Source organism: Bufo gargarizans, chromosome 5 (genome assembly GCF_014858855.1).
Source record: "Bufo gargarizans isolate SCDJY-AF-19 chromosome 5, ASM1485885v1, whole genome shotgun sequence".
Lineage (NCBI taxonomy): Eukaryota > Metazoa > Chordata > Amphibia > Anura > Bufonidae > Bufo > Bufo gargarizans.
This window is the reverse complement of record NC_058084.1, coordinates 490,711,164-490,726,120: the sequence shown is the minus strand read 5'-3', so window position 1 is coordinate 490,726,120 and position 14,957 is coordinate 490,711,164. Positions and strand designations below refer to the sequence as shown.

Sequence of the window (14,957 nt, the reverse complement as noted above, 5' to 3'; positions counted from 1 at the left end):
GGACCAGGTAGGAGGTATATTAGACGCTGTTATGAAAACAGCGTCTAATATACCTGTTAGGGGTTAAAAAATTCGGATCTCCAGCCTGCCAGCGAGCGATCGCCGCTGGCAGGCTGGAGATCCACTCGCTTACCTTCCGTTCCTGTGAGCGCGCGCGCCTGTGTGCGCGCGTTCACAGGAAATCTCGCGTCTCGCGAGATGACGCGCCGATGCGTCCAGGAGGAGAAAAGCAACCACCTTCCGGACGCATCGGCGCGTTAGGCGGTCCGGAGGTGGTTAATTATGCCCCTTATTCTCTGTGTCCAAGGATGGTACTTCACTATTAATGGAATACGTGGTGGTTTGGTAATCGTGACTGATCCTGATACCTGTGAAATTAGGTTGCAAGAGATGACTAAAAAGTTCCTTAATAGAGGCTATCCCCTACATTTACTACAATTTCAAAAGAACAAGTTAGATCAACCGCAGGGACAGAAGATTACCAAACCACCACGTATTCCATTAATAGTGAAGTACCATCCTTGGACACAGAGAATAAGGGGCATAATTAATAATTAAAGATAGGCTAAGTAAACATAAGTCCACCATCCGTACTGAGAACTTGTTGTTACCCCTTCCATATCATTTTCATGAGAAGCGTCACGCGATATCGCAGTTGCGGTTTCAAGTGATCGAGAGTGTATCTTTACCTCGTCGCGGTGGCGCCAGGAATAGTTTGCTTCTCAAGCGTGAGGCCTATTGGATCCATCGGTTACAAACTTTGGATCCAAGGGGGCTCAATCGCGAGTACAATATTTCTAGTTTCACCTAGTCTCTTGATTATATTATTCCCATTATAAGAATTTATATTATAATAACATATATTTTATTTGTCTCTTTCAGCGGACTTGATTCCTGAATTGTTATTACCCGTTTCATTGTTTCATCAATGTATTTACATTGATTTGTTTGGTTTATTGCACCTTTCATTACTATACCTGTGTCAGCCCTGAAGTGGGCGGAGCTATATATTATGATGTCATTTCCTTTTTTTTTTCTGTTACTCCTCCTTTCCTCTGTGTATAAAAGGGATGTGATAGGGGTATATTGTATAGTCTGATGAAAGCACGTGTTGTGCTGAAACGCGTCACTATATGCTTATAATATGTGACTGAATAAACGCAACATTCATCATCATCGCGAGTGCCGGTCTTTTTTCCTTCTATTGCAAGTATTGGGACATCTACCCACTGACTCGTGCACCGCGTCCATCCAGCAGTGCCGACCCTTCTCTACACAAGATTTCAATGTATTTAGTGACTGATCCATTTTCTTCCCTTTTGATTTCACACAACCGCGGCCTAACGGAACGGATGAATCCTGATGTGCAAAATTATATCGGAATTAAATGGATCCGCTTTGGAGATCCACTGCTGGAAATCAATACCGGAATTGACATCGCAAGTGTGAAAGTAGCCTAATCCAAAAGCAGCCAGGCATTAGCAGTGTAAATGCTCTAGGGGGCGAACGACCAATGATCTCCATAACGAGCAAACAGAAAAATAAAATAAAATAATTAATTCATTAACTGAACGATTTTTCAGTGCAAATAACTCGCTATGGTCGAGTTCACACGGACGAGATTTCCGCGCGGGTGCAATGTGTGAGGTGAACGCATTGAACCCGCACTGAATCCGGATCCATTCATTTCTATGGGGCTGTGCACATAAGCTGTGATTTTCACGCATCACTTAGGCGTTGCGTGAAAATCGCAGCATGCTCTATATTGTGCGTTTATCACGCAACGCAGGGCCCATAGAAGTGAATGGGGCTGAGTAAAAATCGCAAGCATCCGCAAGCAAGTGTGGATGCGGTGCGATTTTCATGCATGGTTGCTAAGATGACAGTCTATTCACTGTATTATTTTCCCTTATAACATGGTTATAAGGCAAAATAATAGCATTCTTTAATACAGAATGCTTAGTAGAAGGTCAATTGAGGGTTAAAAAAATAAAAAATAATTAACTCACCTTCTCCTCTTTATCGCGTAGTTGCCGATCTCCTTACTTCTTTAATCATGAGCTGCCGGCTAAAGGACCTGTGGTGACGTCACTCAGCTCATCATATGGTCCAATCACATGGTCCATCACCACGGTGATGGACCATGTGATTGGACCATGTGATGTGACATCACCACAGGTCCTTTAGCCGGCAGCTCATGATAATTACATCTATACAACACTAAACCCAAACCTGAACTTCAGTGAAGAAGTTCGGGTCTAAGTACCACAGTCAGTTTTTTTTCACGCGCGCAAAACTGACTGCAATTGGGTACCTACTCGCGCGGGTTTGCCGCAATACCCCCGGGACGCATCCTGAACAAATGCGTCACGCCCGTGTGAACCCAGCCTAAATCGCTGCTTGCCGCGTTAAAGAAAAAATAACTTCCCGTCTAATAGGACCCTTAAGACGGGTTTACACGGCCCGATACTCTCGCTCATTCCACATAATCGGCCCCTGTAAAGGTGCCGCAGATCACCTGGTGAGTGAGCGGAGCGCTCGTTCATCGGGTGGAATGGTCTTTCATGGGGTCACCTCAACCATCATTTCTGTGTGAACAGTGATCTGCTGCCCAGAAACAATGATTCTGTAGGAGGATGAGCGTTAACAGTACCAGTCGCTCGTCCTCATACTGTGGAGGTGGCTGTTGTGTGTAAATGCAACGCTTCACCTCCACTAACGAGCAGGCGATTGTCGGAAGGGACCGCTGACAATAGTCTGCTTGATGGCTGCATGTAATTACTCTTTATTTCACGGTGTATTCACACATGCGCATTGGATACAAAGGTTTAATAACGCTGGTGTAATGTTTATCCTGCAGATCTTGTCTCGCCTCAGACAATGCGGTTTCAGTTACGCTCGTCCTTCATTCTCCTCCATTTGTTTCAGCACAAAAGAAGAGGACAAGACAATGCCGAGATCTTGTTGTCCATCCGGCCTTATCAGTTTCACTGGAAGTCTTGAGTCATTGAAGAAAACTGGTCTGGAGACGAGTGAAGCTCCGCAGCACACGTGGACGTAATCACAGGATTAAACCATCCATTATGCAAATAGTGCGGGGTGTGCACAGCACTGACGGATGATATAATCATGGGTGACATTACCACACAAAGAGGACCTCACAAGGATGACACCTTACCAGGACTGTGGTGGGACTCCACCACTGATTAGCTGATTCAGACCCTGCTGGGGTACTGCAGCATTCAAGTGAATGGGAGCGGTGCTGCAGTTCGCTGGTGGTGGAAACTACACTGTGGATGAAGCCTTCGAACTACCGTATGGTTTCAAGCAAAGGCGGCTGTCCCAAACAGCTGATCATTGGGGAGTGCCAGGTATTGAACCCCCACTGATCCGATATTGATGACCTATGCTGAGGATACACCATCAATATCCAAGTGCCTGAAAACTCTTTAAACTGTTGGGATTGGAGTTTTCTCCGATCCAGACAAATGTGGCAGGTGCAGGGCAATGAATAACAGCCCCGCTCCTGCCACTATTCCCGCCCATAATGTACATTTCCGTCATTGGTAGGGGACGCGTTTTCTCTTGCATGGTCTTATTCCTCTGCTGCAGATGTTCCATGCAGAAACCCACAGCACAAAACCAATCAGTGTTCTATCAGAGCCCAGCGCTGGTAACATCGTACTGACCTTAGAGGGCTAGAAGCCACAACAGCAGAGGAGGAGGCATTGGTAATGGCAGCTCGCGTGGTCGTAGTAAACTGGCTGACGTTGATAGTGGCAGGGGTGACCGCGTTCCTGGCGATGCATCTGTTGTATATTGTCTGAATGAATAATAGACAGTAGAAAATGTAAAGGGGTCCTCCAGGATTTCTATATTGATGACCTGCCCTCAGGATACATCATCAATATGAGATCAAAGGGAGTCCTACTCCTGGCAGCCCCGGCCGATCAGCTGTTTGAGGAAGCCAAGCACCGCTGCCTCCTCACAGCTTACCAAGCACAGCGCCGTTCATTTTATACTGGCCGTGCTTGGTACTACAGCTCAGCCATATTCACTTGAATGGGGCTGAGCTGAGCCTAGGCCTAAGATCTCACAGAACGCGGCGGACTCTTCATACAGCTGATTGGCAGGGGGCACCAAAAGACGATCTGATAATGATGCTCTAAATCTTGATTATAAAAACCTTAGGTTCTGTTCACACTGGTGTCAAGACCTCTGCTTATAACAGAAGCCATATTTCTACAGCTCTGCAGACTGCCTCGTCCTTGCTGATTTGCTTCCTGTACTTACTGAAGCCATGACACCAGTCCGGGCAGAGGCTTCCTATGGCTTCCACTAGCTGCAGATGTCGGGTTAATTCCGTTTCAAACCTTAGGATGATCTACGTTTGTCAAGTAGAACTGCAGGGGTTCGGTGTGTAGCAGCTGTAATACAGACACCGTCTGAATGTCACCTTAAAGGGAATCTGTCATCAGTTTTGTGGTGTCCTAACTAAGGGCAACATAAACTAGAGACATATCCCCTTAACATAATGCTGGTTCACTTTGCGTCACCAAAAATTTTACCTGCCAGTTAATAGCAGATAGTGACACATATCCTTGTGTATCCAACCTAGACAATGCTCTGTGAGCTAAAACACATCAGCAGCAGCTGCACAAATCTCTCTTTGCTACAATGTATCAGTCTGGAGTCCGGGCTGTTTAGCTCACAGAGCATTGTGTAGACTGGATACAACTGTGCTAGTTTGTTACAATGTATCAGTCTGGAGTCCAGGCTGTATAGCTCACAGAGCATTGTCTAGACTGGATACAACTGTGCTAGTTTGTTACAATGTATCAGTCTGGAGCCGGGCTGTTTAGCTCACAGAGCATTGTCTAGACTGGTTACAATGGTCTCCACTTCTCACTGATGGCAGGACGAGCTATGGACAGGATTACTGCCTCTGGATGGAAGCTGGATGATCATGTCTGTGGGCTCTGTCATGCGCCTCAGCGACACTTCCTGGCAGAACGTATTACTCACTGTGCTAACATCCAGCGGTATGATGAATACAATCAGGAAGCACAGGCACCAGGCCAGCAGAGTGGCCACCAGCACGAGTCGGTGTTGCTTCTTGAAGTCCCCAAATCGGTGAAGGAGGAAAAGGGCAAGAAAGAAGACAAACACGACCTCTATACCGAGGGCAGCGCCGCTCATTGTGACCAACCGCCTGGGGTAACGCAATGGAGTCCAGAGTCAATCCTATAGGAGAGGAAGACGGCAAAGGTTTAAGGTGTCACTATGCATTACATAAAAGCAAGCCAAACAGAACTTAACAAAATGGATTATAAATGTTTTTATTTTGGGGTTGGGGGGCTCCAATCCCAAAAGGAGAAGAACCAACTCCCCCATTACAAATATGAAGTCATGAATACCTTAGACGTTGGGCTGCCGTCAGTGTAAAATGGGGAGCAGATAATGAACTCACATAAACTATTTCCGATGGGTCGAAAGAAATCCCTACTGGGCCATATGAAAGTCATGTAGGGGCGGGGGGCATGTGAAGTGAACCCCCACTTTATCTGGATGACTTGGTGCAACAGTAACTTTAAAGGGGTATTTGATGGAGAAATGAATCCAGCCAGCGAAGGAAGCAATATGGATAATAACAATATATTAGTAAGTGGTTTGTAGAAGCATTTATTATGTAGGTAAAGTTATTTGCTAAAGTGAGACAACCCCTTTAATCTTCCCAGAGGAAGCAGATTATTACGGAGGAATGTGCTCCTGACACGGGATGGACGCCAAGTGACCCAGCCCAGTACACCCTGCCATCACCACAGATCTCTCATCTACATCCACCAGGCAACTGTCAAACGTCACCCAGCTTTTCCAAACTCCTGAATATCACATTTGTCTGCTTACCTTATGTTCTACACCCCAATACAGATCGTCACCCAACATTGTTAGAAACAGATATCAGGACAACTCGAGGAGCCACAGAAACATCTACAGTGGATATAAAAGTCTACACGCCCCTGTTACAATGTCAGGTTTCTGTGATGTATAAAAATGAGACCAAGATAAATCATTTCAGAACTTTTTCCTCCTTTAATGTGACCTATAAACTGTACAACTCAATTGAAAAACAAACTGAAATATTTTAGGTTGAACTTTTTGGCCATAATTCCAAAAGATATGTTTGGCGCAAAAACAACACTGCACATCACCAAAAGAACGCCATCCCCACAGTGAAGCATGGTGGTGGCAGCATCATGCCAAGGGGCGGTTTTTCTTCAGCTGGAACTGGGGCCTTAGTTAAGCTAGAGGGAATTATGAACAGTTCCAAATACCAGTCAATATTGGCACAAAACCTTCAGGCTTCTGCTAGAAAGCTGAACATGAAGAGGAACTTCATCTTTCAGCATGACAACGACCCAAAGCATACATCCAAATCAACAAAGGAATGGCTTCACCAGAAGAAGATTAAGGTTTTGGAATGGCCCAGCCAGAGCCAAGACCTGAATCCGATTGAAAATCTGTGGGGTGATCTGAAGAGGGCTGTGCCCAGGAGATGCCCTCGCAATCTGACAGATTTGGAGTGTTTTTGCAGAGAAGAGTGAGCATACACACAGGGGCCACAGGGAGACACCCCCGGAGCTGAGCATACACACAGGGAGACACCCCCGGAGCTGAGCATACACACAGGGGCCACAGAGAGACACCCCCGGAGCTGAGCATACACACAGGGGCCACAGAGAGACACCCCCGGAGCTGAGCATACACACAGGGGCCACAGAGAGACACCCCCCGGAGCTGAGCATACACACAGGGGCCACAGAGAGACACCCCCCGGAGCTGAGCAGACACACAGGAGCCGCAGGGAGACACCCCCAGAGCTGAGCAGACACACAGGAGCTGCAGGGAGACACCCCCGGAGCTGAGCATACACACAGGGACCACAGAGGGCCCCCCCCCCGGAGCTGAGCATACACACAGGGACCACAGAGGGCCCCCCCCCCGGAGCTGAGCATACACACAGGGGCCACAGAGAGACACCCCCGGAGCTGAGCATACACACAGGAGCCGCAGGGAGACACCCCCGGAGCTGAGCAGACACACAGGGGCCACAGGGAGACACCCCCGGAGCTGAGCAGACACACAGGAGCCGCAGGGAGACACCCCCGGAGCTGAGCAGACACACAGGGGCCACAGGGAGACACCCCCAGAGCTGAGCATACACACAGGAGCCGCAGGGAGACACCCCCGGAGCTGAGCAGACACACAGGAGCCGCAGGGAGACACCCCCGGAGCTGAGCATACACACAGGGGCCACAGGGAGACACCCCCGGAGCTGAGCAGACACACAGGGGCCACAGGGAGACACCCCCGGAGCTAAAGCATACACACAGGGGCCACAGGGAGACACTACCAGATCCCCCAGGCTGGTGTTTCAGTTTTTTCAACTGTCCAAGCTTATTATTACGCTCTGCACCTTTATTTGCTGTCAGTGAATGGAACAGTGGTGTTGACTTTCTGACACCTCTACACTTCTCACAGCTGAGGGTTTGTTCTATACACTCCTCTGCCATCCGCAGCACAGACCTCTCCCATGTTGCTGATAGATCGATACAATGTATTGGATGGTCCAGACTGCTTATTCTAGATCGGATTCCACTGTACCAAACTCTCAGCTGTGACAGGCATTCCATCTGTATCTGGACAGTGCTTTTCCACATCTGGATAAAGGTTCTACTCACTGCCAGCAAGCAGGGATCACAGATTATGAGAACCATACATATAATAACCCATGGAGTATTAGGAATATGACTGTGATACAGATACAAGCTGCAATGGATGACATGAATGGCTTCTCCTCACCTGCCTCAGCGTCTCTTCACAAACTACCGGGTAACACTCATCCCCCGGTCTCTTGCAGCCTGCCGGTACTCACGGGCCAGGGACACTCAGATGACAACCCGAAAAAAAAGAGCTCTTACGTCATTTCCGGACAACTTCCGCCCTGTAGAGAAAGATAGAACGTCAATACATGTACAACTTCCGGTCAGTAGTGACGCGCGCGCACTAGAGGTGTCATCCACTAAGATATCACACGCAGTACTTCTGTCTCCGCTAGAGCAGCCATTTTGTTGGAGCCCAGGAGACTCTGCTTTTTGACATATACAGCAGAAGTGACAGATAAAATTCTGCTATTTAGGGCAGAATTAGCTGAAGGCAGGGGTACCTGTTATGTTTGGGGGACGGGTGTTCTCTTTGCTGCCGTTTAGCAAACAGTTTAGATGTATATTAGGCTCTGGCTCTTGTTGCTAATAGCAACCAAACATAGGGCAGCTTTCACTTTGTATTTTGCGCTAGAAAAATTAACCCCTTCAACCCACAGCAATTTTCAATATTTGAATTTTCATTTTTTTTACTCCCGGCCCTCAAAGAGCCATAACTTTTATTTTTTTATTTTTGCGTTCACGTAGCCGTATGAGGGATTGTTTTTTTTACGGGACAGAGTTGTACTTTTGGACGGTACCTTTTCTAGACAAAAGTGTTTAAGGGCACAATACAGGTCCGTAAACCCCAATACCAGCCGCGTACGTTCTGCATTTTGTGGAACGGAACGTCCAGCGCTCTATAGAACTGTCCTATCCTTCCCAGCAAAATGGACAGGTATAGGACATGTTCTATTTTTTTGCGGTTTGCGGGGCCACGGAATGGACACACTGTGTGCTGTCCGCATCTTTTGCGGCCTCATTGAAGTAAATGGGTCTGCATCCGACCCGCAAAAAATGTGGATCGGATGCGGCCAAAAACCACGGTCGTGTGCAGACAAATTGATCAAAAAACATTTGATGAATATGAAATAAAGGAAAGAAAAAAAAAGACTGAAAGGGGTATTCCCATCTCAGACAATGGGGGCATATCGCTAGGATATGCCCCCATTGTCTGATACATGCGGGTCCCACCTCTGGGACCCTCACCTACAACGAGAAAGGAGCGGGGAGAGCTGTGGCTGGAGGACCCCGGATTTCCCGGGGTCCGTCCACCACCAAGAGCTGCTCTCATAGAAGTGCATCTCTATGGGGCAGACGGAAATAGGCTTGGCTATTTTTGGCGGCCCCATAGAAATGAATGGAGGGCGGCAGCGCATGCGTAGTGCGCCCTACCTTCATTTCCCTGCTCCGTTCTCATTGTAGGTGCAAGTCCCAGCGGTGGGACCCACACCTATCAGACAATGGGGGTAAATCCTAGCGATATGCCCCCATTGTCTGAGATGGGAAACCCCTTTAAGCAGCACTGTCTTCAAATATTCCCCTCATGATAAATTCCCCCCCTTTACGTTTTAAACCCTCATTCACACGTCCATGCGCAAATCCATTAAAAGGTGGTCAGCGATGACTCCGTGAAGATGACCGTGAAGGGTCCGTGTTGGGTCCGTGTGTCATCCGACACTACACAGCTGAAACATAATTTTCAAAGCATGCTAACGATCCGTGAAACACAGATGGCATCCGTGGTTTTCACGGACCCATAGACTATAATGGGGGTGATGGATCCATGAACACGGACAAAACAGAGCATGCTACTGTGCTTAAAAACACTGACCCTCGGACTGTGGTAAAAAAACTGATGAGTGAATACACACATTAAGGCTATATTCACACGACCGTAGTGTTTTGCGAATCCACAAAACAGATTCCGGACCGCACATGGCTGCTGTTACCATGTGAGGGGCCCGGCATATGGGGGGCATTTAATAGTCTTGGATAACCCCTTTAATATTGTCAACATTTTTTTTATATAGTCCATAACTTTTTTATATTTATGTCTGAGGGATCTTTTTTTTTTGCGGGGCGATCTGTATTTTTAGTGATGGCATTTTGGGGTGTGCAATCAGTGATGGTCAGTTCGCAGTGTTCGCCAGCAAACACATGCGGGCTGCCATCTTTAGTAAGGTAGACTCACCAGCCGCCGTGGGCCTTCATCGGGCTGTTCTCGGAACTGACCGCATTTGATTTCAGACCGGCTCCCGACACAGGCACAGGTAAGGGCTTACCTGTGCATCGCCGGACGGGTGAGTCTACCTTACTAAAGATGGCAGCCCGCATGTGTTCGCTGGCGAACACTGCGAACTGACCATCACTGTGTGCAATGAGTTTTTGATCACTTTCTATAAAAAAAAAATTGCTAAATGAATTTTGCACATTTTGATTTTCTTCAGATCAGTGGGGGTCTGATTCCTGGCACCACCAACGATCAGCTGTTTGAAGCAAGCACAGCACCTTACTTTGGATAGTGGCTGTACTTGGTATTGCAGTTCAGCCCCATTCAAGATCTGAGCTGCACCTAGGTCATGTGACTGATGTAGGGTGACGTCACTGGCCTAGGACCACCTGATTGTCAGGGATGCCAATAGAGGATGGTTCTTTGGATGGAGCGGTATTTTATAGTCTGTGGGATCTGTTGGGTGGTGGACCCGGCAATAATGACGAAACAGAATACGGAATTGGGACCCTTACGTGAACTTAACCTAATTTTGCCCCGACATTACAGGTTTAAGCAAGATGCTCACCATGTAACACTACATTTCCCGTGGAGGGGACTTGCCTTGCTGGCCTATCAGCTATATGGCGGGCCGGGCGCCAGGAGCAGGACCCAGGTTAGGCTACTTTCACACTAGCGTTCGATCGGATCCGTTCTGAACGGATCCGATCAAAATAATGCAGACGGAGGCTCCGTTCAGAACGGATCCGTCTGCATTATTTTGGCATATAAAAGCTAAGTGTGAAAATAGCCTCGGACGGATCCGTCCAGACTTTCAATGTAAAGTCAATGGGGGACGGATCCGCTTGAAGATTGAGCCATATTGTGGCATCTTCAAACGGATCCGTCCCCATTGACTTACATTGCAAGTCTGGACGGATCCGCACGCCTCCGCACGGCCAGGCGGACACCCGAACGCTGCAAGCAGCGTTCAGCTGTCCGCCTGTCCGTGCGGAGGCGAGCGGAGCAGAGGCTGAACGCCGCCAGACTGATGCAGTCTGAGCGGATCCGCATCCATTCAGACTGCATCAGGGCTGGACGGAAGCGTTCGGGTCCGCTCGTGAGCCCATTCAAACGGAGCTCACGAGCGGACCGACGAACGCTAGTGTGAAAGTAGCCTTACACAGCTGATTGACCTGGGGGCCGCAGTCAGAGACAACCCCTTTTAGGATGAGGCTCCACAACAGCTTATCCCAAGTAGTATACTCGAGATCACCGTGTAAACTCACATGCGTCCTGCTACGCAACATAATAAGGAGAGGGAAGGAACTGATTCGGCTTTATATGACTAATGCAATAACCTGACAGGTGCAGTGTCATTCCATAATAATATGTTACATGTGTAAAACGGAGCCCAGACCTAGCTGAATTGTTAACCGCTTAGGGCTTATTCACACAGTCAGTGTTTTCCATCAGTCATTGTGAGCCAAAACCAGGAGCGTACCTCCCAACTGTCCCAGATCCGCTGGGACAATCCTGGACTTCAGTGGCTGTCCTGTGGTCCTAGAAGGGCTGAGGTATGTCCCTCTCTCAGCTGTCCCCATAGGAAGCAGAGAGCCGCCTGCTGCCCGCTCCACCATTCAGCTCAGCTGCCGGCACTCTACCAGGCTGGGCTGTATAGAAATAGCAGTACAGGCCGGAATCAGCCTCTGCTTCTCCTACAGCCAGGCAGCGCGATGTATATCCTGCCTGCTGCTGCTGTGGAGCGCAGATCATCGGAGGAACTAGGTGAGTATTGTGAAGGGGATACATATCTGGGCATAACTACTGTAAAGGGAGCACATATCTGGCTATAATTACTGTGAAAGGGGGCACAAATCTGGGCATAACTACTGTGAGGGGACACATATCTGGGCATAACTACTGTAAAGGGGGCACATATCTGGGCATAACTACTGTGAGGGGGCACATATCTGGGCATAACTACTGTGCAGGAAGCACATATTTGGGCATAATTATTGTGAGGGGGTACATATATGGCCATAACTACTGTGGGGGGCACATATCTGGCCAGAACTACTGTGAGGGGGCACATATCTGAGCATAACTACTGGGAAGGGGGAATATATTTGGGCATAACTACTGTGAGGGGCGCAATATAGGGACAGCTACTGTGAGGATCACAATGTAGGCATAACTACCGTGAGGGGGCACATATCCGAGCATAACTACTGGGAAGGGGGAATATATTTGGGCATAACTACTGTGAGGGGCGCAATATAGGGACAGCTACTGTGAGGATCACAATGTAGGCATAACTACCGTGAGGGGCACAGAGAGGGCATAACTACTGTGATGGCGTACAATGTGGGCATAACTACTGTGACGGGGCACAAAAGGGGAATAATTACTATGTGGGGTGTGACATAGCAAGGGGTTTTGTTTGGGAAGGCAGGTATTTTCCTCCCAACATGGGCGGCTAGGCTGATTTCCAGCCAGGTGAGATCAAATACCGGACCGGAGTTTAAGCGCCGGTCCGGGTTTTGGCAGCACCTGGCTGTCCTTTAAATAGGCAGCTGAGTCTCTGAATTGGGATCGGAAGCATAGTGCTGTGCTGGAAGGTTCAGAGCCGCATGAGGGCCGTATGCTGGGAGACAGGCCCCTAACGCCTGCTGTGGACTGCCGGGGGTAAAACGTCTAGAAACGTGTCTGTTCTATGGACTTTTTCATTGTGTGAATTAACACCAAGACTAAGTAATGAGTCGTTTTTGTGTGAATAAACACTGACATTTTGATTTACGAACTTGTTTTGCCTCTGTACTGCGTCCGCTTACCCTGCCTACCAGAGCGAATCTTCACAGGGGGTATTCAGGGGACAGTATGGGGTAATCACTGACCAAATAGAGCATTCTTGCATGGTGTCACCAGGTACCCACGGTCCATGGAAAACCACTGAAGTGTGAATATATACATTAAAGTCAATAGATGCGTGTTCTCTCCGTGGAGACTACAGACCGCACACATCAGTGATTTACTGACGTGTGAAAGAGGCCTTAAACCAAACATTAGCGGCCCCACTGCTCCTGTGCCACAAGTCTTGTGGTCCGCTGCCTGCCTTTTTATTTTACATGGCTGCAGTAGTGACACACTGTACTGCCAGTGGAGTGACGCAGTGGTAATGTGTCACCGGGCGGTACGGTATGTCATTGCTGCTGTAGAGGGAGCATCAGTGCCGGAGGATTTAAATGGTATGTGTGTGTGTTTGTTGTTCCAGCCAATACGTAGTTGCCCAATTTATTTATTTTTAAAGGTGGAGAGCCTCTTCTGCAGGGGGATCAACATTCGGCACTGTCTCCGATCGTTTGTTAAAGGGCACATGCAGTGGATGGGAGGCTCTGTCCACTTTCCGGTGTACGGCAGCTCAGCTCCCAGTCACTTGAATGCTGCAGTAAGCTGGCACGGACACACCAGTTGGACCAGGGGTATGGTAACATATAAATATATTCCAAAATTTCTAGGAGGAATAAAAGAGGAACAGCGCAGAGCTAAGATCTAAGGAAAGATGTGCCACAAGCCCTGGAGGAGCAGGAGCAGAGGATGGGAGTGGTAGTAGTGCTGGCGGCAATAATCATAGTAATAATCCTCATACTGATGCTTCCTAGGGCCAGGGCAGTGATAGGAGGGCACACCCCTTCTTCCCTCAGGAGACACCCTGATGTTGGGGCTCCTGTCTGATGGTAGTTGGAGTGCCCTTGTTGTTATGGGTGTTGTACGGGTGCAGGGCAGGAGATGTAGGTGCTGTGGTCAGCATATGGTGCTGGAGTCATTAACCAGGCACGTTATAGCAAATATACACGTCTCTCTTCACGAAAATGCAGAATGAGAGTTGTAGTACAGCCACCGTTATCAAAACACAGTTCCAAACAATTTACTGTGCAAATCTTCCCCTATAGCAATCAATGGATATAAGCAATGATGAAGGTTGTAGTACTCTTTCTCTCTATCCTTCCCTCTCTCTGCAGTTCCCTCGGTAATTCCCAGCTGAAGGGGGACAGGATTAAGATTACAGCTAGCCAGGACCGTGTCCAAGTGTGAACAGTGCCTTAGCAATGTCCCCCTCACCGCAGTAAAGTCTAGCAGCCTTAAACCGTAAATACCTTACTGACTGGATCCAATGCTCGGCCATGTAGACCCTGGACCTTCTAGTTCTTTCCTTCTCTCTCTGGAGCACTGTAGAGTTGATGGTTTTCTTGATGCAAATATCTCACACATGGTGGTTTATTTAGTTCCCACACTTATATGGCGCTGAAATATTCCGCATCACACTGTTATCAATGGATGATTCTCTGAGACTCAGGCCTAGTCTTCTGAGGAGTCAGCACATGTAGCTCCTCTCTCTTCCTCACCTAACCCTAGACTCACACTAAACTAGGGGCAGACCTAGGTCCAGCTCCTAGCCTCCTACAAGGGATTGTTAACCCTGACTTATCCATACAAAACTATACAAGTAATACAAAGCATCAGAACATTAAATAACGAGAAACAATTTCGCTAGCCCCTTATTCAGGGGTCCTGCGGATGCTCCAGGATGGTCATTTCTTGGGGATGTCAGGGGAAGTGACGGGTCCTCGTTTTAAGGTATGTCAGAATATGTGCCAAAATACGCAGCAAAGAAGCCACAAAATCCACAACAGTAATTCCCCTCAGGTTTTTTGCGGCAGAATTACTGTTTACGCCACACATTAAAGCGCCCTAAAGTTCTTCAGTCCCAAATTTGCAGGGACTGTCTATGGTATTTTTTTTTTAGATAGTTCAGAAAATCCTGGGCCAAAATGGGCGGGGTAGCTGCAAAAGCTGCCCATAAGTGGGTGTTCTTGGGTGGGTTTGGGGCATTTCTGGGGGGCTTAGCTATGCCAAATTTACCAACTAAAATGTTGGTAAGTATGCAGTCAACAGTCTGCAGGCAGGGGGTGCAGGCCCCT

The 14,957-nt window shown here is 48.2% G+C and overlaps 1 protein-coding gene across 1 annotated transcript in view; it reads right to left on the bottom strand.

Annotated features, from left to right (window-relative positions):
- Positions 1-8,498, bottom strand: part of LMBRD2 (LMBR1 domain containing 2) — a 43,311-nt gene extending 34,813 nt beyond the window's left edge. Inside the window, exons 1-3 of the mRNA XM_044293561.1 lie at positions 7,864-8,498; positions 5,026-5,244; positions 3,690-3,823 (exon numbers count right to left, since the gene is read on the bottom strand). Of these exons, the coding sequence (XP_044149496.1) occupies positions 3,690-3,823; positions 5,026-5,199 (308 nt within the window). The 5' untranslated portion in view covers positions 5,200-5,244; positions 7,864-8,498. The remainder of the gene's footprint in view (positions 1-3,689; positions 3,824-5,025; positions 5,245-7,863) is intronic.
- Positions 8,499-14,957: the final 6,459 nt, after the last annotated feature.